This window comes from Pseudorca crassidens, chromosome 10 (genome assembly GCF_039906515.1).
Source record: "Pseudorca crassidens isolate mPseCra1 chromosome 10, mPseCra1.hap1, whole genome shotgun sequence".
NCBI classification, from domain to species: Eukaryota; Metazoa; Chordata; class Mammalia; order Artiodactyla; family Delphinidae; genus Pseudorca; species Pseudorca crassidens.
This window is the reverse complement of record NC_090305.1, coordinates 66,685,543-66,709,096: the sequence shown is the minus strand read 5'-3', so window position 1 is coordinate 66,709,096 and position 23,554 is coordinate 66,685,543. Positions and strand designations below refer to the sequence as shown.

The 23,554-nt window shown below is 57.8% G+C and overlaps 1 protein-coding gene and 1 long non-coding RNA gene across 4 annotated transcripts in view; one reads left to right on the top strand and one right to left on the bottom strand.

Moving 5' to 3' along the window:
* Positions 1–22,210, top strand: part of LOC137232364 (uncharacterized) — a 30,282-nt gene extending 8,072 nt beyond the window's left edge. The window contains exons 3-9 of the long non-coding RNA XR_010946997.1: positions 1,716–6,232; positions 8,302–8,376; positions 10,822–10,877; positions 11,035–11,234; positions 11,464–12,415; positions 13,568–16,803; positions 21,822–22,210. This is a non-coding gene — a long non-coding RNA (uncharacterized lncRNA). The remainder of the gene's footprint in view (positions 1–1,715; positions 6,233–8,301; positions 8,377–10,821; positions 10,878–11,034; positions 11,235–11,463; positions 12,416–13,567; positions 16,804–21,821) is intronic.
* PTH1R (parathyroid hormone 1 receptor) lies at positions 816–23,441 on the bottom strand. Of its 3 annotated transcripts, none has more exons than XM_067754142.1 (15): positions 23,279–23,435; positions 22,134–22,256; positions 11,491–11,593; positions 9,456–9,590; positions 7,728–7,838; positions 7,498–7,616; positions 7,235–7,329; positions 6,817–7,009; positions 6,160–6,313; positions 4,491–4,551; positions 4,061–4,127; positions 3,680–3,774; positions 2,878–3,019; positions 2,731–2,772; positions 823–2,060 (listed from the first exon to the last, which is right to left on the bottom strand). In XM_067754142.1, the coding sequence occupies exons 2-15, from the start codon at positions 22,206–22,208 to the stop codon at positions 1,683–1,685; spliced, it is 1,770 nt and encodes a 589-aa protein (XP_067610243.1). In that variant the 5' UTR covers positions 22,209–22,256; positions 23,279–23,435; the 3' UTR covers positions 823–1,682. The 3 variants fall into 3 exon arrangements, with proteins under 3 accessions (XP_067610245.1, XP_067610243.1, XP_067610244.1); XM_067754143.1 differs by having other exon boundaries at positions 1,920–2,060; positions 2,878–3,015; positions 23,279–23,437; XM_067754144.1 differs by lacking the exon at positions 11,491–11,593 and having other exon boundaries at positions 816–2,060; positions 23,279–23,441.
* Between the last annotated feature and the right edge of the window lie 113 nt (positions 23,442–23,554).

The window sequence follows — 23,554 nt, the reverse complement described above, 5'->3', positions numbered from 1 at the left end:
GTCTTGTCCCTTTCATCTTCCAGGGAACTCAGTCCCCTTTCTCCTCATTCTGTTCTCTGTCCTCCCTCCACCCCGGGTTGAGTGGTAATGGGAGTGGACTGTCAAAGCCTGCTCACTCTCCGCTGACATTCCTTCCATGGGTCTTCAGAGGTCCTCAGCCTGGGCTGCGGGGAGACAGGCCAGAACAGGCCGGGCCTATCTTCATGCCCAAGACAGGTGGGAGCTGGAGCTCATCTTACTGGCCTGACTTGGAATCTAGAGCGGCACCATGAGGTGTCCAGACGCCGTGGCCAAGGAGGCTGATGAGTCAGGGTCTTCTGGGCTCCTCCTCCCTGCCTGCCTGCCGCCCGGCTCGGCTGGTGTTTACGTGTTCCCTGCGGCTTGGCTGGGCTGTGAGGCCTTGAAGGGAGAAATGACTACCTGGCTCCAGCCCCTGTTCAAGGCAAACAGGGTCCTGACTGCCTGCCAGGCCCTCTGAGGGCTCCCACTTCCTCTGCCAACACCTGGATGGCCCAGGTGGGGCTCAGGGTCTCTCTGAGTGGGGGGGCTGGCCCTGGCCCAGGAGCTCCAGGTCTAAGGGAGGAGACCTTGTCCTGGACTAGGAGCTTAGACTGATGTAAGAGGTCCAGTTCTATCCTGGACATCCAGTCAAGGGGGCAAATGCTGCCCAGTCTAAAGGGGGAGGCCTGGCCTTGGACTGGGTGCAAAAATCCTGAGGAAGGAGGGCCAGCCCTTGGGGAGGAGGTATCCAAGTGGATATGGGGGAACCTTGCCCTGCTTGGGATCACCAAACCTGAGGGGGGTACCCAGCATGTCTTGGGGGCATTTAGTTCAAAGGGAAAGCACAGCTCTGTTTTGGGGGTTCATCTAAAGGGAAGGTGGTAACAAGTCTGAGGGGTGAGTATAGCCCTGTCCTGGGGGGTGCCCGGTCTGTGTGAGGGGTGAGCATAGCGCTGTTCTGCGGGGTGCACAGTCTGCAGGATGAACACAGCTCTGTCCTGGGGGTATCCAGTCTGAGGAGTAAACACAGCCCTGTCATGGGGGGGAAGAGGTCCTCAGTCTGTGGGAAGAGGTTAAACCATGTTCTAGAGGAAATCCAGTTTGAGAGGAGAGGCTCCACTCTGTCCTGGGGGGCACCCAGTCTGAAAGGAAGACATAGCTCTGTCCTAGAGGTGGCCAATATGAGTGTTTCAGGGTGAGTAGGTCTGTGGACTCAGCCTGGGCCAAAGGCAGCTTGGGTGCCCATGGAGCCTGTGTACAAGTGCAGGGAGCAGCCGAGGGACAGCTGGAGACAGGGAAAGGCTGGGGCCCTCCTCCTGCATGGGGCCACTGGGGTGCTGATGACCCAGCAAACCTGAGCTTCTCTAGGCTTAGACAGGGGCCTCTCTCAGGCCCTTTCTGCCGGGCTGGGTCCTGACCCCCCAGGGACTGGCCCATGGTTCCTAGACCCCCTCCTGAGGTAAGACCAAGAACACCCCCATGGCTCCCAGCTCCTCCCCTCCTGGAATAGGTGCCCAGTTCAGACCACAGGAAGCCACACGCTGCTTCCTTTTCCTTTTTTTTTTTTTTTTTTCCTGTTTTATCCTCCCAGCCCCAGTCCTGAGTGGGCAACTGTCCAACAACCTGTCTCTTGGTCCGCTTGTCCACCCTTATGTCCACAGGTCCAACCCTCGGGTCCCCAATCACATGACTGTCTCCCATTCCTCCTGCAATAGGACAGGTGGCCTGTCTGGTGCAGACGCCTCCTCATCCAGCCCCGAGCAGGAGCCGTTGAGGAACCCATCGTCCTTAGGAGCGGCCACGGCAGGTGGTGTGGTCTGAAGGGCTGGGGACCCTGGCTTGGTGTGGCCGGGCAGCTGGGGGTGGCCATTGGCTGTGGCAGCAGGCAGCAGGCGGGGGCTGAGGGGCAGGCCAAGTCCCGTGCGGGGCCCTACATTGGTCACACTCGTGTGAGACACCATTGGACCGTAGCTGTAGCTGCTGCTCCCGCTGCGTGCCTTGCGCTTGAAGTCCAGTGCCAATGTCCAGCGGCTCCAGGATTTCTTGATCTCAGCCTGTACCTGGGATGGCAGGAGGAGGGTGGGTGGTCAGGTGTGCCCCTAACCCCTCTGCCACATGTCCCCAACCCCAGCGGTGCCCCCATCCCTGCCCCTGCAACACTCAGCACTGAATGTAAAGAGGCGCAGGCTGTTACTGGAAAATTTCAAGGCCAAGAAGAATCCCGTCATTCTCAGAACATGGCGCCTGGCTGCAGGCAGTTGACACACCCAGAATCTAGAAAGCTCAAATGACCCCAAGGGTGGATGAGTGTTCAATCTGGATGACAGACGATTCAACCGATTCAACCATGGGGCTGGGAAGATACTTGGCTTTGCCCACAAATCCTAGCGCATCCTCAGCCTGAATCATCTGGAAAGACTTCTCTCTGCCTTCAGAACGTCCTCAGGGATGTTCTTGGAGGAACAAAGTAAGAACCAGGCAGAAGAATGAAGGGACAGGACTCGGGAACCCCCGGAACTTCTTTTTCATTTTTTAATTAAAAAATTTTTTTTTATTTTTGGCTGCACCTTGCGGCTTGTGGGATCTTAGTTCCCCGACCGGGGATCGAACCCGGGACCCCTGCAATGGAAGCACAGAGTCCTAACCACCGGAACACCAGGAAATTCCACCCACCCTCCCCCGGCACTTCTGCGTCCTTCCTGCCTTGCCCCAGCGTGGCCCACCGCTTACCTCGCCGTTACAGAAACAGTATATGATGGCGACAAAAAATCCCTGTGGAGAGAGGGTACTGGGTCAGGGCCCAGAGCTGCATCTGGAGAGGGTGGAAGCAGCCTTCCCAACCCCACCCGCCCCTCACCCTCAGACAGGGCTGCGCACCTGGAAGGAGTTGAAGAGCATCTCGTAGTGCATCTGGACTTGCCAGAGCGTCCCTGAGACCTCGGTGTATGGCGTGGCCATGAAGACGATGTAGTGGACGCCAAAGAGCGGCATGAGCACCAGTGTGGATTTGAGCAGCTTCCTGGGCCAGCGGGGCAGGGGGGTCAGGGTGGAGCCACTTCCCCCTCAACAGGCGCTGTGTACCCCGACCTGCCAACCCCAGGCTCCAGAAGCCACTAAAAGGTCCGAGGCTCTGGCAGCCAGTGGGGGAACCCAGTTCACCTGAGCCAATGACACTTTGTTTTCTCAGCAAAGTGTTAACAGGGCCCCTTAACTCTGAGGTGTCCCAGAGTGGACCATAAGTTATGTCGCCCTGTCCCAGGGCCCTTTGCACCTGCTGGTCCCTCTGCAGGCACTCCCCCACTCCCCTGTGGCCTTACCTCGGTATCCCAAGGTCCCTCCTCAGGTTTCAGTCAAGCTTCCGCCTTCTCAAGGCCACCCACTGCCCACCTGTCTCTCAGACTCCCTGCGACCAGCTCTCTGAGGAGAAGTCTGGGTTTGTCCTGCCCAGACCCCAGCTCTAGTGCAGGGCCTAGCACCAAGAGGCCCAGCCTGGCTTTGGGGTGCCCCCAGAAGCCAGGCAAGATCCCATCACTGCTGGCAGGGCCAGCAAGGGAGTCAGGAGCTGAGTCCTTCCTTGAGACAGGCTCATTCGTGGAGCCTCTGTCTGCTTTTGTACATGGTGCTGGTGTTGGATGACCCCTGAACTCTGAGGAGCCTGGGCATGGTGGGTGTGGCTCACCGGTACTGCTGCCGCGTGTCACACCGGCCAGCGTTTGTCTCCCGCAGCTTGGTGGCGAGGACCCGGACAATGTTGATGAAGAGGATGAAGTTGAGCTGTGGGAGTGAGGGAGGGCTGCGTCTCGAGGCTGCACCCTAGCAGAGAGGGGCAAGGACTCTGGGACCCATGACCCTGCTCAGGCTCTGCTCTGCCACTGTGTCTCCAGGTGGCTCCTTAGGCCCTTGGTTTCCCCATGTGGACTCGGGTGGAGATCAGCTGCTTCTTGGGCCTTGTGGCTCCAACCCTGGGGTCCAGGGAAGCCTCTATAGGTCCCTGTCAGGGGCTGGTCACTGGGACCCACGGTCCATACCCCGACCCAGCTCTGTGGCCACCCCTGCTTACCACAATGGAGGCCAGGATGGGCACCTGGATGATCCACTTCTTGTTCCCGGAGCTCAAGTCCCAGCACCTGGGGGAGGTTGAGGCATCAGCCCCCACCCCCTGCCGTTCCCAACCTGAGCCTTCCCACAGGGAGGCTCCAGAGCTGGTCTGCTCCGACATTAGCTGTCCCCCGACTCCCACCAAGAGCACAGGACAGGGGAGTGTCATATATGGCCAGGCCTGAGGCCACCCTCAGAGGTCCCTTCTGAAGTAGCCTCCGCTGACCCTGAGCGGGTACCCAGCTTGAAGCTGAATTGAAAACTCCCGAAACTGGGCCACTCAGGGCCAGGGTACAGGAGGTGCCCCTCACGTGCTCTACAGAGAAAGAGGGTAGCAGGGGTGTTTCTGGCCTGTGTCAGAGCCTCCTGCCCACTTCTCCACCTGGACCTACCCGGTGTTTGCCAGGGTGGCTCTCACACTGACCCACACAGCCACGAAGATGGCAGGCAGACCTGTGGGCACAGAGGGAGACAGTGTGTGAGGGACTGTCCATGATGTCTCTCTCCTCAGCCCACCTTGCCAGTCCCATTCCCCTCATCCCTGGTGACCCCCAGCTTAGCCCACCATTGTCCCTGACCCCCCTCACCCTGGGCACATGGGCTAATTGGTGACAGAGCCCTACTCTTGCATGTGCTGCCCTGCTGTCCGCACAGCCTCCCCTCAGGGCTCCAGCCCTCACGACCCTGTACAGCCCTCTGCCCTCATCTTGGTTCCGCATCTTGTACCACACATGCACTCCTGCTGGGCACTTGGTGAATAAGGTATCACTAATTTATCCACACCCAGTCCATTCTGCCCTCCCCTCCCCTAAAGGGTGCTGCTCTGGGCTAGGGGTTCCCTGTGAGGGAGGGAGCTTATCATCACGGGTTTTCTATTCCAGCACTGCCACCCTTTACAAAGTCCTAGCCCCGTGGATGAGGCTGGATAGGGTGTGCTGTTGTTCCAGGATGGATAAAGGGCTACAGGGAAATCTCAGTGTGCCCAGGCCCAAGCCAACTCAGATGGCACATGGTACCTCTGAGTGAGTTTTGCCTCTAGGAAGGAGCCCAAATCCCCACCCTCTGCCCCCCCCCACTTCATTCTAGGCCCAGGGTACCCTTGGGAAGGGCAGGGCATGACCTGGGTTTATGCAAGGAAAGGAGCTGTGACATTCCTGTGCCACAAAGTTCTCTGTGTTCCCCTATCTGTGTGCTTCTCGCCCACACTGATACCCTCTAGCCCCAGAGCCCACATCAGCCTGCAACTCTGGGGCTTGCCATGGATGAGGTCAAGGTCAGAGTGTCCACCAAAGGGCAGGGAGGCTATGGCTGTTGATGTGAGGGCCTCTAGGTGCTGAGCGCAGGGAGGGCTCCAGCCACCCAGCCTACCCTTCTGCAGTCTGGCCAGTTGCCCCGGAGCCTGGCCAAGCTCTGGAGCTGCCAACAATAATGGACAATTATTGGTAACTCGAGCCCACAGCCTGTGGGGGGAGGAGTGCAGAACCCCAGCAACCCATTCTGCAGAGGAGCTGCTGAAGCCTAGATGATGCTAGAGCCAAGGCCTGCAGTTCTGGGCCATGGACCCTGTGGGCAGGGTGGCAGAAGCATGGACAGCTCCATGCAGCGTGGGGACTGGTGGAGAAGTGGGGCTCAGGGTGGAGGGAGCGTTCCAGATCCCAACTCCAGCCCCAGCAGTGGTGATACAGTGGTGAGAATAGCTGCCTTCCAACTCCAGCCCCAGGCTGACCTCTGACCCAAGATCCACTCTGATCCTGAGTGGAATCTTGACCTGAGAGTCCCCCCCTCCCTCTCCTGAGCTGAGCCTCAACCCCGGGTGAACCTGCCTCCAGGTGAGCCCCAACTCCAGGCTGAGACAACCCCAAGTGAACCCTAACCCTTGGCCAAGCCCTGTTCCCTGAGCTTGGGGTGGGGGGGGCAGTCAGTCACAGACGGCTCACCACCTGCTGCCCCACATCCGGCACAGGATACGCTGTATGGGTGCTTTCCCCTCAGTGGCACTTTCTGACCCTGCTGCCCATGGTCCCACCCTGCTTGCACCTCACTGCCTGCGTGCCTGCGTACCCCAGCCGAAGATCGTGAAGCCCCAGAGGTACTTCTTCTCTGAGAAGAAGGCCATGAAGATGAGACTGTGCAGGTACAGCCCCTCCACCAGAATCCAGTAGTAGTTGGTAGCCAGGAAGTAAAGGAAGAAGGTCACAGTCACCCGGCAGCCCACCTAGGAGACCAGCTGGTGTTAGCCAGAAAGCAGGACCTGCATCTGGGCAGGGCTGGGCTGGGCTGAGGGATGGGCAGTGGGAGGGGGTGCTGGTAAGATACGACAGGTGCTAGTCAAGCTGGTGAGGAAGGGACAGGCTCTACCAAGGGCAGGGGCTGAGGGGTGTGTGTGGAGGCGATGTTGCCCAGGCAGGAGGGCACGGACGACGGGGGTGGGGGATCAAGGTGAAGAGGTGGGGTGACTGGTGGTCCGGGGCCGAGGCAGGAGTGTTGATGAAAGTGCGGGGAGGGGGAACACTCACAAAGCTCTGGGCAACAGGGCCTGGAAGCAGGGCTGAGAGGTGCAATGCACGCAGAGAGGTGGGTGTGAGTGGCCTGAAGCGCGTGGCTGCAGGAGACAGGCGGGGGCGAGGGCAGAGGCGCCGCAGGGTGGGTGGGGCTCCCGCGAAGCCATTGGTGGCTAGGGGCCCCGGGCGGGCGCGGGCCGCCGGAGGGGGCACTCACGTAGCCGGCGGCGGCGGCGGGCGGCGGCGGTGCCTGGGCGATGGCGCGCAGCTCTTCCTCCGTGAGGCGCTCAGCCTCATCAAGCGTGGCGCCGGAGTAGAGCACCGCGTCCTTGACGAAGATGCTCACGGCGCGAAGCATGAAGGACAGGAACAGGTGCATGTGGATGTAGTTGCGTGTGCAGTGCAGCCTCCTGCGGAGCGCGCGACAACACCGTGGGTGGGGGCACGGGGACACGCGGCGGGAGGGCACGAAGCGGCGCTTGGTGTGCAGGGGTACAGTGAGCGGAAGAGAGACATTATGCCTCCGCCCGGTCCAATCACGCCCTTGGCCACGCCCCACGCCCCCCACCTCGGCCCCTCCCCGACCACGTCCCCTCCCCACCCCAGACCCCCGACCCACTCCTCGCCCCGCCCACCTAAAGTAGGCCAGGATGAGGACAGCCACGGTGAGAGAGGCCAGCGAGACGGAGTAGCCCACGGTGTAGATCATGCCCAGGCGGTCAAACACCTCCTGTGCAGGTGGGGAGTTACTGTCAGAGCCCTGGGACTGGGGTGAGCATCAGGTTAAGGGTCAGAGGCCACTTTAAGGTTGCTAGATGAGTCAGGACTAGGTTCAGGGGTCACCAGTGGAGTGGGGTGGCCTTACACGGGTCAGGTTAGGGAGGGGGAAGCCTCGCACCCGTTCACGAGTCTCATTGGTCAGGAACTTGACACACTCGCTGTAGTTGGCCCATGTCCGGTTGTGCCCTGGCACCAGCTCCCAGCTGCCATTACGGTCACAGCGACGGTAGGCATGGCCTGCAGGTCCATAGGAGGGTCAGGGCAGGCAGAGAGGTCTGGCACCACTGAAGCCCTGAGCTCCAAGTCCTGACATCCCTGTGGTCCCCACCCTACTCCAGCCCGCCTTACCTTTATGATTGAAGTCATAAATGTAGTCGGGACAGGGCATGGCCACCACCTCACCTGGTGCCCCCAGCGGCCAGCACAGGATGTGGTCCCACTCTGGCAGGCAGGGGCGCCCTGTGACCACAGAGATAGACAGAACAGGTGGGGGACATCAGTCAGATCCATGGTTAGTGACCCAGAGGAATAAACACACCTGTGGTCTCTGGCTCCCTCAGGGATAGGTGTGCCCCAAGACTGGAGAACTCAGGCCTGGAGCATTCTGGAGAGAATGTATTGAGCCCTTACTCCCTACTGTGCCCTACAGCCACCTGGCCTCATAGAATTCCCTCAGACCCTCTATGCAGGTGCTGGTAATGGTCCTATTTTCTAGATTGGCTGGTGGAGGCCAAGAGAGGCGAGTGATTTACCAAGGTCATACAGCCCGGGGCCCTGCCCTCCTCTGGTGCTCAGCCCCTAGCCAGGCCTCTCTCTTTTCTCTCTGTTCTTGGTCCCACCTTCCAGGTGTCCCTAAAGAAGAGCAAGTTCCCAGACTAACTGTCCCTCAGCTGAGAATGTTTCCTATGTGCTCCTTGCCCAGGGACCATGGACTAGAGGAAGAAGGTCTAGTTTCCAGTGCCAGCCGGACTCCTGAAGAGCTGCCCACCTCATGCAGGTGTCTACTCTCTTTGCGCTTCAGTTTCTTCATTGGGAAATTGGGATTGATATGCACTTCCACCACTGTCCAAGACCCGCCCTGAGCACCTGCTGTGAGACTCTGGTGACCACTTGTGGGGGTACATATAATCCCCCCAATCTAAGTGCTAACTGTGGGATTCAAGGCAGGGAGACACATCCCACTTTGGGGCTCCAGCCTCACAGCAGAGATGCTAAGTGACCTTGGAGCGTCTCCAGCCTCTGAATCTTCCACTTTCCACTCCCAGCTTCCTTCTTCCCCCTGCAGGGCTCCAACCACAGGACTCTCCAGCCACCCTGGAAGGTTGCCTTGATGGCTAGACCCACCCCGGCTTGGTGAAAGGCTCTCTGTCCTGGGCACCATATTCCCAGCCCCGCCTGGCCAGGCCCACAATTCCCTCTGATCCCTGGGGAGCCACAGGGTGACCACAGCCTCCCAGATGTGGCCCATCTGGAATCTGCTGCCCACCCAGCCGGTTCAAACTGGCCCTGTGGCTGCAGCCTGGGCTCTGCGTTTGTCTCTCCTTACCTCCCTGAGGGACAATGCAGCCCGCATCTCCCTCCTCTTCTCTTCTGCCCTCCTTGTCCCACTGTCTGGCCCCACCCCTTCACAGCCGCCCTTCTGTCCTGCTCTGTCTCTATGGCCAACCCCACTATGTGTCTTGATGCACCCTCCTATGACACCCTGAGTCCCAGTCCCAGTGTGTGCCTCCTGGTCCCCTCTCTGTCTCTTCCTGCCTCTCTTTGTCTCTGGGTCTCTCCCAGCCTCTCCCTGCCCCTCTGTCTCCTGGGTTCTCTGTCATCTCTCTCCATGGGAGGGGCCACAGCCCTGGGTCCACCCCTGAGGTGTGCAGTCAAATTCTCTGCCCACATCTCCTGGGGGCCCTAGTCCATCCAGCTTGCCTGCCCCCTCCACACTCTGCCCCCTGGGCTGAGTCTCCTCCTAGCACCTCCCCTCCTACAAGAGCCGAGGAGCATGAGCTCACATGAAGGCTGTGGAGCCGTCGGGCAAGTGGGTCCGAGTCGGTCTCAGATGGATGCATGGAAGCACAGACGTACCTCGGTGACTGCTGCCAGCGGACACCTCCTTGTCCTCCTCAGACTCAGGGTAGAGCTTCCCAGATGCCTTCTCTTTCTTGGGCTTCCCTGATGTGGATGCAGATGCCCATCCTTTGCCTGATTCCATTATGTCAGCTGGAGAAATTAGGCCAGTTATGGCTGTTGACAGCACTACAGCAGAAGACCCAGGGTACCCTCCTGCCTCAGACTCCCCCTTTGTACCATGGGGGTTGTCCCCTGCCCTGCTGACACCTAGGCTGATGACAGGTAGGGACGTGCTTTACAAACTGTAAAGTGCTTGCCAGGTGCAGAAGTAATCAGTCGGCATGGAGACTGTAAACAAGGGGTTCAAATGGTAACGAACACAATTCAGGTGTGGGATCAACTAGTGAGTGGGTTGAGCAGTAAATCCGGGCAGAAATGTCTGACCCAGGAGTCACAGCCAAAGCCCACGCAGGAGGTGAAGGCCCCACCAGGGGGCGCATGGCAAAAGTAGACAGTAGTGGTGATGTCAACAGAGGTGAAACAGTGAAAATGAATCCCGGCCAGAGCGCTGTGTAGGTCGAGAAGCTGGTGGTATGCAAGACAAGAGCAAGATGCAGTTGTCAAGGGAAGACAGATGAGCCCACCTACCCCATCCCCTGCCCTAGGATACCCAAGTAAGGGGTTCACAGCTTCCACAAGGGACCCTGGAGACTCTCCATCTGAGATGGGGCCTGGCCTTTCCCTCCACTGGAGAGATGCCTGAGGTCTCTCTTCCTTGCTGAAAGTCTTCCTCATTATCTAACCTTCAGCTACAGCCCAAGCCAAGGCCCCCTGGCCCTCCCATGTCGGGGTTTGTGGCAACAATGAGAAGCTGAGTGCAGACACCCTGGGCTGGGATAGAATGGCTGTGCCCATTTTCCTGCCTGCACCCTGGGGCATCAGTAGGGTGGGGGTAGCAGGATGAGGTAGAGTGGGAAGGGAAGGCCTCCATCGTGAACAAAGAGAGGGCAGAGGGAGGTGCCTCCATGCTTCCACAACCAGAAAGACGGCTGGGTTCAGGACTGCCCAGACCCTGATGTGACTGGGGCAGGGGAGCAGGGAGCCACCGGCGGGGCCAGTGTAGGCAGGGCTGTGACTGCAGAGACATGTCAGTCCCTGTGAAGGGGAGCAAAGTCTGTGGGCTCCAGGGTACGTCACTGTGTGCTTGCGTCCTGGGTGTACATCAGCATCCCCTCCCAGCAGTCTGAGGGCCAGCGCAGGGGAGGAAGCTGTCTTCCCTGCCAGTCAGGTGGGGTCTGGGCCTCTTCCAGGTTGAGGAGATTAATCAGACAGAAGTCAGAGGCCTGGATGGTTGCTAATGAAGCTCCATTTCCGCTTCCAGGAAAGGGACTCAAGGAAGAGACCAGCTTGAGACTGGGGCAGGAGCTGTGAGGTCAGGTGAGTGCCCCTCCCAGCTTCACCATGGCAGGGGTCCCATGGAGATGCTGTGTTGGTAGAAGGAAGCCTTCCTACCCCATCAAGAACCCTTTACTGGACAGTGGATGTGACTGACATAGAAACCCATCCGTATCCCTCTATTCCCCTCGCCTTCCAGCCCCATTCTCCTGACCCTGGACACCTCTGCCTTGCCCTTTGCCCAGGGGGCCTTTTTCAAAGACCTATTCTTCCTTCTGCACCTGCACTGGGTAGCTCCTCCTCCTGCAGGAAGCTGTCCCAGCCCACTCCAGCGGGGTCTGGAGCCCTCGTCAGTGCTCCTGATCGTGGCGTGCCTCACTAGATCTAAACCAGTTCGAGGTAATTCAGTCAGTAGCTGCCTCCGTAACCTCCTATCCCCACCCTGGGAGGGGAGGCTCAGTGCATCTCTGAGCCTGCTGACTTTAATCTCACCTGACTCACCCCATTTTTGGTCCTCACTTTGGCCTGGCCCACTTTACCTGGACCTACCCTCCCTTGGTGCCACTTGGATCTGCATCCTGGGCTTCCACCTTCCTCTGGCCCCTCTGTCTCCTGACCTTGACCCCAGACCCTCCTCCTTTAGCCCCGCCCCCACCTGGCTTCTGCAGGACTTCTTTGAGCCGCTTCTCACATTGGGCCTGGGCACGGTGCAGCAAGAAGATCTGCTCCTCTTTGGTCATGACGTCATCTGCATCCACCTACCAAGCCGAAGGTCAGATTGCAGGCAGGACTTCCCAGCAGAGCAGCAGACTCCACAACTATCCCAACCTCCTTGAGGGATTCCCCCCCCTTTCCAAAGAATGCGGGAAATCTGCCTTATGTAGCTCCATTGTACAGACGGGAAGCCTCGGCTTCAAGGGGAAGGGCCTGCCCCACCATAGGGAAAAAAGGGGGAGGGGTGCTGTCCCCTGCTTGCCCAATAGTAACCCCATAGGCTGCAGCCACTGATATTCTCTGTCCAGTCTGTTCCCCAGGGGTACATGGGAAAGGGATGGAATGTCCCAGGGTGGATCCTCACAGGATCCTGGCTGTCTATTGGGGACCTGGGTGGAGAGGGGGTGGATAAGGGGTGGTGAACTCTGGGGAAAGAAACAGGGCCTGGATTCCTTCAAGTCCTAGTGCCCTCGGGACCTTGGGAGTCACCAATTTCCATCCTGGCCCTCTCCCCAGTCAGTGCTTTCCCCGTGAATGGAGAGTGCCTCAACTCCTCCCACCCTTGAGGTCCCAAGAGGGAGAGGATGGAGAAATTGCTGGCAAGTGGTCTGGGTTGGGCGGGGCGCTCCTGTGCAGGCTGTGGGTGGGAGTCACCCACATCCATTGCTTATCTGGAAGTTTCCCTACATCCAAGTAGACCCTGTGTTCTGATGATGTGGACCGGCCTTTGCTCCTGCTGTTCCCTCTGCCTGGAATGTCCTTCCTTTCTTTCCTTCCAGCATGTACACCCTGGGTATTGGCTGCCACCCACGAGGATTCACTGGCATCATTTTAAGGAAGGGAGCAGGAACGTCACGGAGGTGGTGGTGAGATGGGACTCACTCTGAGCCTCTGTTTCCCTGACTTAGGGTTGGAAGGAAGTCAGGGGGTAAAGGCAGCATCCCGCCCTGGGAAAAACTCAGTGTGCCCAAGCCCAGCCACTCCCATGAGTGGGACCCACAAGAGGTTAATGCATCCCCTCAGACCCCACCTTCACCCCCAAGTCAGGGCCATGTCCCCGCAGACCCCCAGGACAGAGCCTGGTTCCCTTAGACCTCCAATAGGCAGAGCTGCATCCCCTCAGACATCCCCTGTCAGGGCCCGGTCCCTTCAGTCTGAGCGGAGCTTTGGAGGGTGGGAGAGCCCAGAGGAGGCAGGGGAGGGAGGTGGAAGTGGGGGGAAGGGGCGGGCCCCATTATGCGGGGGCGGGCAGCCGCCGGGAGGGTCAGGGAGACCGCTGCAGGGAGAAGTTAATTGACCGAGTCTCTCGGTGGCAGCAGCAAGGGCTTCTAGGGCCAAGGAGTCTCCAGTTGGCTCGGCTGGGATTGGGTTCTGCTGGTTTCACTTAGCAGAGGCGCGTGCGCGTCTTTGCGTGTGAGTGGCGGCACAGCCTTGAGTGGCCGCGCACAATGCTGTCTGGCTGGTGTGTGCACTCGTGTGTGCCCCTGTCTCTGTATATTCTCCCGTGGGGATCGTCCAGCACGCACATTTGGGACGTGAGCCTGAGGTGTCTGTGAACATGCATGTGTACCTATGTTTCTGGGCAAAGGTCCGCGTGTGTGTGTCTGCGAGTGTGTGATATGGTTGCTCATTAGCCTGCATGTCTGTGGGTGTCCGTGCTTTCGCGGATCACTGGCGTCTGAGTTGGACCCTGAGATCTCAGCTGGACCCAATGCCCGGGAACTGCTGGAGAGATTCCCACGTGCTTGCTGCTGGCCCCTACAGCTCCTCTAACTTCCCCCACCCGCAGCTAAGGCTGAGCAGGCTGGGGCAGAAGTAGCCCTGGGGAGATGGGGCTTGAGGGAGGACAACTAGGGTTTTCCCTAATCCAGGGGGCTCCAAGACTAACCTGAAGTTCTCTTTGTGCCTCTGGCATTGGGGATCCAAGCTGCTGAGGGGTCTGATCCCTGGGTAGCTGCCCTGCCCATCACACCCCCACTACAGCACCCTTTCACCTCCATTTCCATTACTGCGACTAGTACCTCTGTCAGTAACCACCACCACCATCACCACCACAACCAACACCACCAACACAACCACGCCGCCCACCGCCAATACCACCGATACCACCGGCAGCGGCAGCAGCAGCACCACCATTACCCCCATGAGCACTAACTACTATTACCATCGGTATACCCACCATCATCACCATCACAACTGGTAGAACATCATTACCATCACCACCACCAGTGCTGTTTCCACCAGCACAATTACCACCGTGACCATCACCACCACCTCCAGTATTACCACCAGCATTGCCATCCCCACCAGCACCATTACCACCAAAGGCAACAACAGCACCATCACTGCCACCAGCTCCATAACCACGGTCAGTACCACCTTTCCTATCATCTTATCCTTACTCCCTCAGCATGCCCCCTTCCCCACCACCCCTTCCTCCTTCTGCCCACCTTCATCTCTTTCAAGATGAACAGATAATCACCAGATTTTTTCCAGCTGAGGAAAAGCTCCTGAGTGGCTGACAGGCTTCCACCAGTCCCCAAAGTCTGGCACACCAGCCCTCCCGATAGACAGACTAGCCCACTGATGTGACCCACTGAGGGTTACGGCTGATGGCCTAGACTAAAGGCAGGCAGCCATGGGTTGAAAACTGCCCATTTGGCAGGCTGACAGACAGACAGGTGTGCAGCTAGGTGACGACCAGGAACTGACCCACACCCCCTATCACAGGCCCAAGGCATCTGCTCAGCCGCCACCTACTGCTACTGCTGCCCTCTGTGGCCAAGAGGAGGCACATCCTCTTTTCTGGAGTCTCATTTCCTGGTGGGTCTGGGAATGCCCAGGAGAGGGGCATGTGCTTCAGGCACCAGATAGCCCCCAGATTCCTTCACCCACAGGGACAGTGGCACCATCTCTGGCCTCCCTGGACTGTACGACCCATTTCTCTGTCACCCAATCATGGCAGAACTGCCATTGCAGCAAGAAGAATTCAAGGCAAGGAGTCAAGAAAGCACTTTCCCAAGGAGTGGAGGGCAGCTCTACACCAAGAGCATCCCCACTTGCTTTAGAGTACAGCTCCCCTGCCTGGAATTCATCCATCACCTCTCCCTCCAGCTGCACCCTCTCCTCATCTAAGGAGATTCTGCCCAGCACCGGAACTTGAATCCTGTCTCCACCACTGACTGACTTTGTATCTTTGGCAAAGCTGTTTAACCCTTGTGCCTCAGTCTCCCATGTGTAAAATCAAGATAATAATAGGGCTGTTGTGAGGGTTAAATGAGGTCCTGTATGAAAAGCTTGGGCAGGGGTGGGGCCCACAAAAAGCTGGTTGCTATTATTACCACTGGGTCAGCAGCAGCACCAAGTCATGGCTCCCCACCTCTGGCTATGGGCCACTGTGCTGCCGGGCACCATGGGTGCCCCCAGGCTCAGGGCCCAGAGAGGCAGGGGGAGACTGTCTGAGTAGATGACTGAGACCAGGGGGCCACAGTGAGGAGCAGGTGGGTGGTGGGACTCCAAGGAGGATTGGGAGCAGGGGGTACAGGAGGGCCTGCAGGTGAGGTCTGCCTGGCCAGCTTTTGGGGTGAAAGGACACCCCGATAAATCTCTGCATTTCTGGATCCACCCTGGACTCACACTAAGATTCAGGGTCACTGCCAGACCCCCATACTTGGGCTTAAGGGGCAGGAGGGCCCCTCCTCTGCCTCTGCCCTGAGTGAGGTCTTTTCTAATGGAGTGATGCAGGAAATGCTGAGAGCTCTGATTCTCCTCCCGGCCTGGCCACTCCATCCGCTGCACCCTCCCCGACCAGCCCCTTTCCCCCTGCAGAGTTCAGTGTTTCCTGGCCTAGCTCCTGGTAAGGAGGACTCAGACTTGTATCATTTTAGATCCAGAGAGTCTGTGCCTCTCGGGTCTCACGGATGAGGACTGAGGGACCTGGAGCTGGGTCATGGCCAAGGGTCAGTTAGTCCATACCCACCACTGATAGGGTCACCTAGCCCTGGTGCCAGGTGTCCCGAACCCCTCTTCCTCCCACACCCTCCTACAGTCTCGGGTTAGGGCTGACTTCCCCTGACCTAACCATTGGAGGGCTCGGCTGTAGCACTCTCCCCATGTTCAACCCTCCAACGTGGAACCTTCCTGTGTGCACACATGTGCGTGATCTGCAGTTTGTGAATATGCAGGGAGAGAAGTGGCCTGGGAGCCTAGGGCTGGTTTTTGTGGGGCCACAGGCAGGGTGCAGATGCGGGCTGGAAGCCAGTATGTTATCTACAAACATAGAAGCTGCTGTCTCAGAGAGAAAGTAATGTGTGGTCAAGAAGCCCGGATGTGCTTCTCATTTCCTGAGTTCAGAAGCTCAAAGGAAGAGAAAAGCCATCTGCTCAGTACCCCTCCCGCCAGGGGGCAAGCAGCTCCTTCTAACTCAGCTCCCAGGGAGACCCCACTGAGAACGGTGTTGGAGCTGCAGATGACAGTGATGGGGGCTGTGGGGGTGGAGGTGAAGACAGTGAGTGGGGCGATGTCAAGGCTAATGATGGTGATGGAGGTGTGATGGTGACAGTGGTGGTGGAGAGTCAGTTTCGTGCCACTGACCAAATGAGGGCCACTCCTCTCAGTTCCTCTCCTAACTGCCAAATTCCACACACTTGCTGTCTGTGATCCCAGACATGCCTACATTCTCCTCCTCCAGGCAAAACAAAGGAGGAAATACAAGGGATCCTTCTTCAGCTGCTGACACCTCTGTCTCTGGGAAAGAGGCTCCTTCTACTGCTTGGTGTCCGCCTCAGGATGTCCTCTTGGGTCATCTCATCTATCGCTCTGACTGGCGTCAGCCTGCTCCCCCAGGGGAAGACAGCTGCTGGCTTCTTGCTCACCTCTAGAGAAAGCAGATCTACCAACATTCATCCCTGGATGTGACCAGTGTCTCCCACCCCATGAGAGCCCCTCTACATGTTGGCAACAGCCATTGCCCCTGGAGCTTTAACCACATCTCCTTCAACATCCCCATCTTACGAATGAGGCCACTGAGGCGAGAGTACAGTTCGAAAGAAGAGGGCCAGGAATGGAGCTAAGGTCTGCTTGATACTGAAGCAACAACCCCAGAGGAAGGGAAAGAAAGGAGGAAGTACCCCGCCACATGGGTCCTCTAGTGCCAGCCTCAATACCAGTTTTCCACAGAGTTCTTCTGGATTCTATCTTTCACTGTGTCAAGCAAGAGCCTCTTTGCAGAGCACCTAAGGCAGCTTCCACAAAGGTAATTCAGGAATGGACGTAGACTTAGAGGTGATCAGGTGGTGATGGCGTGGGTGATGGCAGCTTGTGCTCAGTTCTAACTGGGCAGAGGATAGTTGCACCCTCGTATTAGGAGGGAGGAGAGTTTGTACCTTCAGAAAAGCCAGGAGGAGAAAACCTTGGCTAACAGGAGACCCCCTCGTGACCTCCTGGCCTTCCTGCCCCTCTTCTCCAGGTTCCACTACTGGGACCTGTGCTGGCACCCCTCGATGTCTCCCATGCCGGCTGGCTAGGCACTGCTCCCTGCCCTTGCTGCCTTCTGTCTGTCTGTCTGGCCTGAGCAGGCTGGGACGGGTTCCCTACCGGGGACGCTCCTGCCCCACCACGCCATGGCTGACAAGTGCTGACTTTTCCTCCCCTCCGCCTGGCCTTCCTGAACAGGCTGCCTGTGTTCGGGGCTGGGAGGGGCTGGGGGGAGGCACTGTGACGCCTCTCATCTTGGCCAGTGTGGAGGCCTTCAGGGCAGGCAGTGGGATGGAGCCTGGGATGGCAGAGTTGGCTGCTAGGACCCTGTGGATCTTCATAAGTGGCCTCTACCTGGGCTTGGAGACCAAGGCCCAGAAGGATGGTATGACCTAACCTAACCATAACCTGGTCAGCAGAACAGAATCCTACCAGGTCTCACCTCTGCACAAGGCAGGTCCCAACCTGGTCAGCAGAACAGAATCCTACCAGGTCTCACCTCTGCAAAAGGCAGGTCCCAGAGTTGGGGTTCTGAAAGGTTTGGAGGTTTCTGATGTCTTTGAGAATCTGAGCAAAACTTTGCACCCTCTCCCAGTCACACTATATTTTGCAGACAATTTCAGGCATCTGCAAACCCCCCACTCCACCCTTTCTTTTTCCTGGGGGCTCTGAAAGAGCTGCCTTCCTGATGTGGTGGCCGGACCAGGGAGTGTCCCCAGAAGGCCCACAACAGGAATCTGGGGGAGGCCTCTTGATGCCTCATTAAAACATTCCGAAGAAAACCCAAGTTCCCGGGAGGGCTCGGCCCCCCTCCTCCTGCTCTGTCCACAGGCAGCTCCCAGAGCTGGGGTGGAGGGTGGAGGTGTTTAAGGGCAGGTGATATAAAAAGCTTCAACGAATCAATACGAAAAAGACAAATAACCCGTAGAAAGATGGGTAATGGCTCTGAGCAAGCTCTTAGAAGACGGAAAATAAGCCAATGTAAAAGTCCAAAAGCTCACTGGTAATTGGCATATTAAAATGGCAAGAGACACCATGGCCAAGGTGAGGAAAAGAATCTTCAGGCTACCCTGTGAGACAGAGGGTGTGGGGAAGAGACCTCCTCCGTCATTCCTAGTGTTGAGTACAAACCCACACAGGCTTTTTAGAGGGCAGTTTGGCCATATCTATTAAAATAAAAAATATGCATGTTCTCAGACCCAGCAATGACAGAATCTAGAAATATCCTACAGGGAAATGATCACACAAGGACATGAGAAGGCACTTCAAGGAGTTTCCCTGCCACCATCTGGAATCTCTCTCTCTCTCTCTCATACACACACACACACTCATACAAACACACATGAAACTATCTAAACGTACATTCCTAGGGACTGCTTAATGAATCTCAGGTTTTGGAACACTATGCAGCCTTTAAAAAGATTTATATTCACTGACGTGAAGATCTCCAAGACACACCTTTAAGTAGAAAAATGCACATGGCAGAGCCCTATCTACAAACTGCTATCATTTACTAAAAAACAAATAGAGGGGCTTCCCTGGTGGCACAGTGGTTAGGAATCCGCCTGCCAATGCAGGGGACATGGGTTCGAGCCCTGGTCCGGGAAGATCCCACATGCCGCGGAGCAACTAAGCCCGTGCGCCACAACTACCTAGCCTGCACTCTAGAGCCCGTGAGCCACAACTACTGAAGCCCATGCACAGCAATGAACCCAATGCAGCCAAAGATAATACATAAATTAAATAAATAAATTTATAAAAACAAACAGACAGCAAATGACAGAATAAAACTATCTACTTTATATGCACACAAAAAGGTACCTGTTTGGAAATATACAGAAAAAGATCTGGGAGGACATCCCCCACCCACACTATTTAAAATTGCTTTCTCTAGAATTGGGAATGGGTTTGGGAGTAATCAAGGATAACTTCTGTTTAATCCGTATTACTTGACTCTTTTATAAGAAAGAACATATTCCAGTATTAGTTATGAAATTAAAATAAGAAAATAAAAGTAAAATAACCAAAGGATTTTACTAAAAAAAAAAAGAAAGAGAGAAAAGGAAGAAAAAGAAAACCTAAGTGGGACATAGGGATCTCCTGCCAGCATAAGCCCTCACCCTGCTTTGGAGGAAGAAGCTCAGTGCAGGAGTCTGAAGACTTGGGTTCAAATCCCACCTCTGCCACAGACTCACTGTGTGACCCTCAGGGCCCTTTCCCATAAAATGGGTGGATGAACAGCTGGAATGAGAAAATATCTGTGACCATTTCTAGGTCAGAATCCGGGGATGGCCACTGTTCAATATGTGTTGGTTCCTTCCTGTCTTTAAAAGTGAGCCCCTTGGCTGAGCTGCCCTGGGAGCCTGCTGAGAAGGGTTCCCTGGGTCCCACCTACCCCAATCTCTCCTGAGTCTGACCCTGAGGTCATATCTCTACACTCTAAGCCTCCCAACCCCACAACGCTGACCTTCAGCCTCTCCCACTGCAGTTTCTCCTTCGCAAGCGTGCATGCTGAGGGTGTCCTTAGGATGAGGCATCCCCAAGGATAAGACCACCCATTTCCTCCCACTCACAATCTGTGGGCCCATCCCTTCCTCCAAACTTCAGCCCACCTGACTTCCAACCTCACAGCTACTCTTTTCTGTAAGGCACAAGATGGACCAGCTGAGTCTGGCCACAGCCAGTGCCCTCCCAGTGGGACACTTTTTGGTCCTCCAACCATGAGGTCCCTCCCTCATGGAGGATGATGTGAGCCTGGTCCTGGGGCCGGCTGGGCAGGCAGCATATAGGTTTGGTGACAGGGTCCATCAGCTGAGGGTGGAAGCAGTATCCCCTGGGTTTAGGAGAGGGAGCTGGCAGACTCAGTTTCTTGCTGGCTCCAGCTGAGGCCAGGGGGCCTACAGGGTGTTGGGTGACCCTCAGGCCATATCCTCTATCCCCGGAGCCACGGAAGGTTCATTGCACTCACGGCCTGAGTGTGCAGCCATAGATGTCTCAACAAGGTCCCAGGGCAGACCCAGCCCTGGCATCCCTCCTCCTTTCCTACCCTCAGCCTTGGGCCAGGGCTAAGCTGGGCAAATTCTCTGCATGTGCCTCAGCTTCCCTGGAAATCAGTGTGGGTCCCTCATAGAGGCACAGGGCTTGGCACTTGTTGACATGCAACAAATAATGGTCATATCGGTTGTGTGAAGGTCAGTTAAAGGGGACAATAACAGAACCTTTCTCAGAGGGTTGTTGGAAAGATTAAACTAGCTAATATTGTAAAGTGCTTAGAACAGTTTCTGGCAAGCAGACAGCACTACAGAAGCATTTATTAAATAAAAACAAGAAAACAATAGACCTGGATGCACATGTGACCACAAACACACACACACATGCATAACTATGCTTCTACAAGTCATGTGCAGACCGCAGCCTCAGACACACGTGAGCTCACACACGGTCTCAGACACTCGCACTTACGCAGACCCAGAGAATACCATGCTGAGTCCCTGCTTCGACACACAGATATACTCACAGGTCACCCATGCCCATCACCCTGTCTATTCCTCTACAGTCACTTGCACACATGTGTGCACGCAGACCACACTGGCTGGCTCTGCACAGTGGCTATGCTCACACACCCTGGAAGGGGCCCTGGGAAAGGTAAGCCTGGCCCGAGGGGAGGCTGGGGAAATGGCTCTGGGCCCCGGCATTCACCAGTGTTTGCAGCATCCCTGCACAGGGTGCTGATAGTCTCTGAACCTCAGTTTCCTTATCAACAAATCCTTGTATGGGGCGATGTCTCTGGCTTTGGGGTGCCATGCTGTGTGGGCATGGACAACAGTGAATGGGGTGTACTGAGGCCAGCAGAGGAGAGGAGAGCCTCAGATCAAGGGATTCTTAGGCAAATGTTTCCTTCTTGGTATCTTTTTACAATAGGGAAACTGAGGCGTGGAGAAGGATAGCCCAAGGTTGCACAGGCGTTGGCAGAGCTGGAGGAATCCAAGAGCTCCTGCCTTCCTGCCTGGGGCTCCACCTGGATAGGGAGCTGGTCAGGGGAAGGCTGCCTGCCTGTGTCTCTAGATGGCAAATAGCCGCACCTGGGAGGTGAGGGGGAGGCAGCGGGGGGTCTTGAAGTCAGACACAGGCAGTCTCCTCAGCAATTGCTGATTCCCCCAGGACAGGGCTGCTGTGGGATCTGACTGACTCCCCAGGAAATGGTCCCCAGACCCTGGCCCAGTCTGACGAGGGTACTCAGCTCTTTGTCTCCAGCTCTTGGCCTCTGCCAGTCTCTCCCTATTTTTCTTTGCTATTCTTGGTCTATCTACTCCTCCTGCTCTGGGGAGCTCTCACCCCCATCTTCTTTGTCTCTGTCTCTCTCTTCTCTCTCTCTAAACTTATCTGTCTGTCGCTTCTTCTCTCTCTGGTCCCCTCTTGGCCTCTGCTCTCAGGAGGGTACGAATGTGGGTCTCCTCACTCACCGGAGCATGTTTCTCCTGTGGGAGTGTTCTGTGAGGTCAGTCTCCTTCAGGGGAGCTCCATCCCTCCTCCATGCCACACCATACCCGCCTCCCTGGGCAGACATCTTCCCGTCTGGGTGAAGCTGGGCATGAGTGCACGCATGTGTGTGTGTGCATGCGAAGGTGAGAGCTTGAGGGGCCCTTAAATCCTACCCCCTGACCTCAGACCCACAGCCCTGTGTCCCAGATTGCAAACAAAACTTGCAGAAAACAGAGGACCCCAGAGCAAAGTCTGTGTGACCCTCCATCAGGGCCAAAGCCTAATCTTCTGCTAGATCACACTGTCATCTTCCAGGGAGACACAGAGCAGTGATGCTCAGAGAAGGAGAAGATAGGAGGACCCTAACCACAGATTTCCAGACCTGGGACCCCAACCCAGTCTTCCCAGAAATAGGGAAATCTTAGGCATCTGGAACCCAGAGTTCAGACATCCCAGAGACAGCAGGCACCGAGGATCCCGGGCCAGAGGGGACGCCCACCCAAAGTTCAGGATACTGGGGGAACTCAAGCCTCTGAGCCCTGGACACCTTCCCCCCACCCCCAGCCCCCGCCCAGGGACCCCAGAGCAAGCCCGAAAACTGTCCTGGACTGCGAGCGGGGGACTTACCAGCACGTATGCGGAGCTGAGCACTGGGCAGCACAGCAGGAGCGCCAGGCCGGGCGCGATCCGGGCGGCCCCCATCGCCACCGCCTAGGGCCCCGTCCCTCGGGGCAGCCGCCGCTGCCGGCCCTGGTGGTGGTGGTGGTGGGGTACAGAGCTGCGTCAGGCCGGGCTGCCCCGCCCACGCCAGGGCCTAGGGGACCCCGGAGGCCCGGCGGCCCGAGGCCCCGGGGCCCGGCGCGGGGCCCATGCGCTGAGGGCTAGGGAGCGAGCGCAAAGGAGAGAGAGGGAGGGAGGAAGGGAGGCAGCCGGGGGCCGGGCGGGCGGCGGGCGGGCGCCGAGAGCTGCGGAGCTGCCCGTCTGCCTCGGAGAGGAGAAATCACATCCATATGGCCGGGCCCCCCGCCCCCGGCCCGCCCCCCGCCCCCCTCTCCCCCCGCACCGCCTTTTCTTTTCTTTTCTTTTTTTTTTTCTTTTGGGGAACTGGGAGCTGTGGCTTTGCCCCACGCCCAGTGGGGGAGGGGTCGGGGGAGGGGTTGGGGTCGCGGTCTGCAGGGGGCGAACGGGCTGTTATTTTTAGCTCCGCGGCTAGCGCAAGTAGGGGGGCGGGGTGGGGGGACGCGTTTTGCGCAGCTCCGGGCGTGCAGCTTGGGTACTCGATCCCAACTTTGCAAAGACACTGAGCCCTTCGGCGATCGGGCCGCCAGCTCCTTGCCCCTCGGCCCCCTCTGATCCTCATCCCGTCCGCGGCCGCCTCCGGCACTCCCTCCCCATCCTCGGCCGGAGCCCCGCCTGCGCCCGCGCCGCTAGAGCGCGCCTGCGGCCGGGACGCCCGGTCTCTCTGCCTGTCTGTCAGTCCGTCTCTAGCTCCCCCGGCCTTGGCCTCCGTTCTTCCAGCAGCCCCGAGCTCCGTTTCGGTCACTCCCTCGCTCCCTCCCTCCCCTCCCCCTTTTCTCTCTACGAAAACATTTGCAAGTTTCCAAAAAAGCCACGGAGCCGAGCGGCGCGGGGCTGGCGGCTCCACGGGGCTCCGAAGAGGCGCCGCTGACTGACACCGAGACAAACCAGCCCGCCCGCCCCGGTCAGGCCCGGAGTCACCCTACCCAACTCCAACCCGCTCCCCTCGCCGCTGGCCCCCAACCCCGACTTACTCCGAGCGCGCCGCCGCGGCCCCCGCCTAGCCATGGGTGTCGGGGATCCCCCGACAGCCTCCCCAGGACAGCGCCCCGTCCGCGGCCCCGGGGAGACTTCATGGAGCTCTTGGGATTCCCCCCTGGCCGGCCTGGCTTCCAGCGCCCCCCGCCCGGCCGCCTCTCGGAGCCGCCGCCCGCCGCGCGCGTCCCTCGCCTCGGCGTCTGCCGCTCCCCCTCCCCCCCCACCCCGCGGCCCGGGCGCCTCTTCCCTCCCCCGCGCCCTCCCTGGGCCTC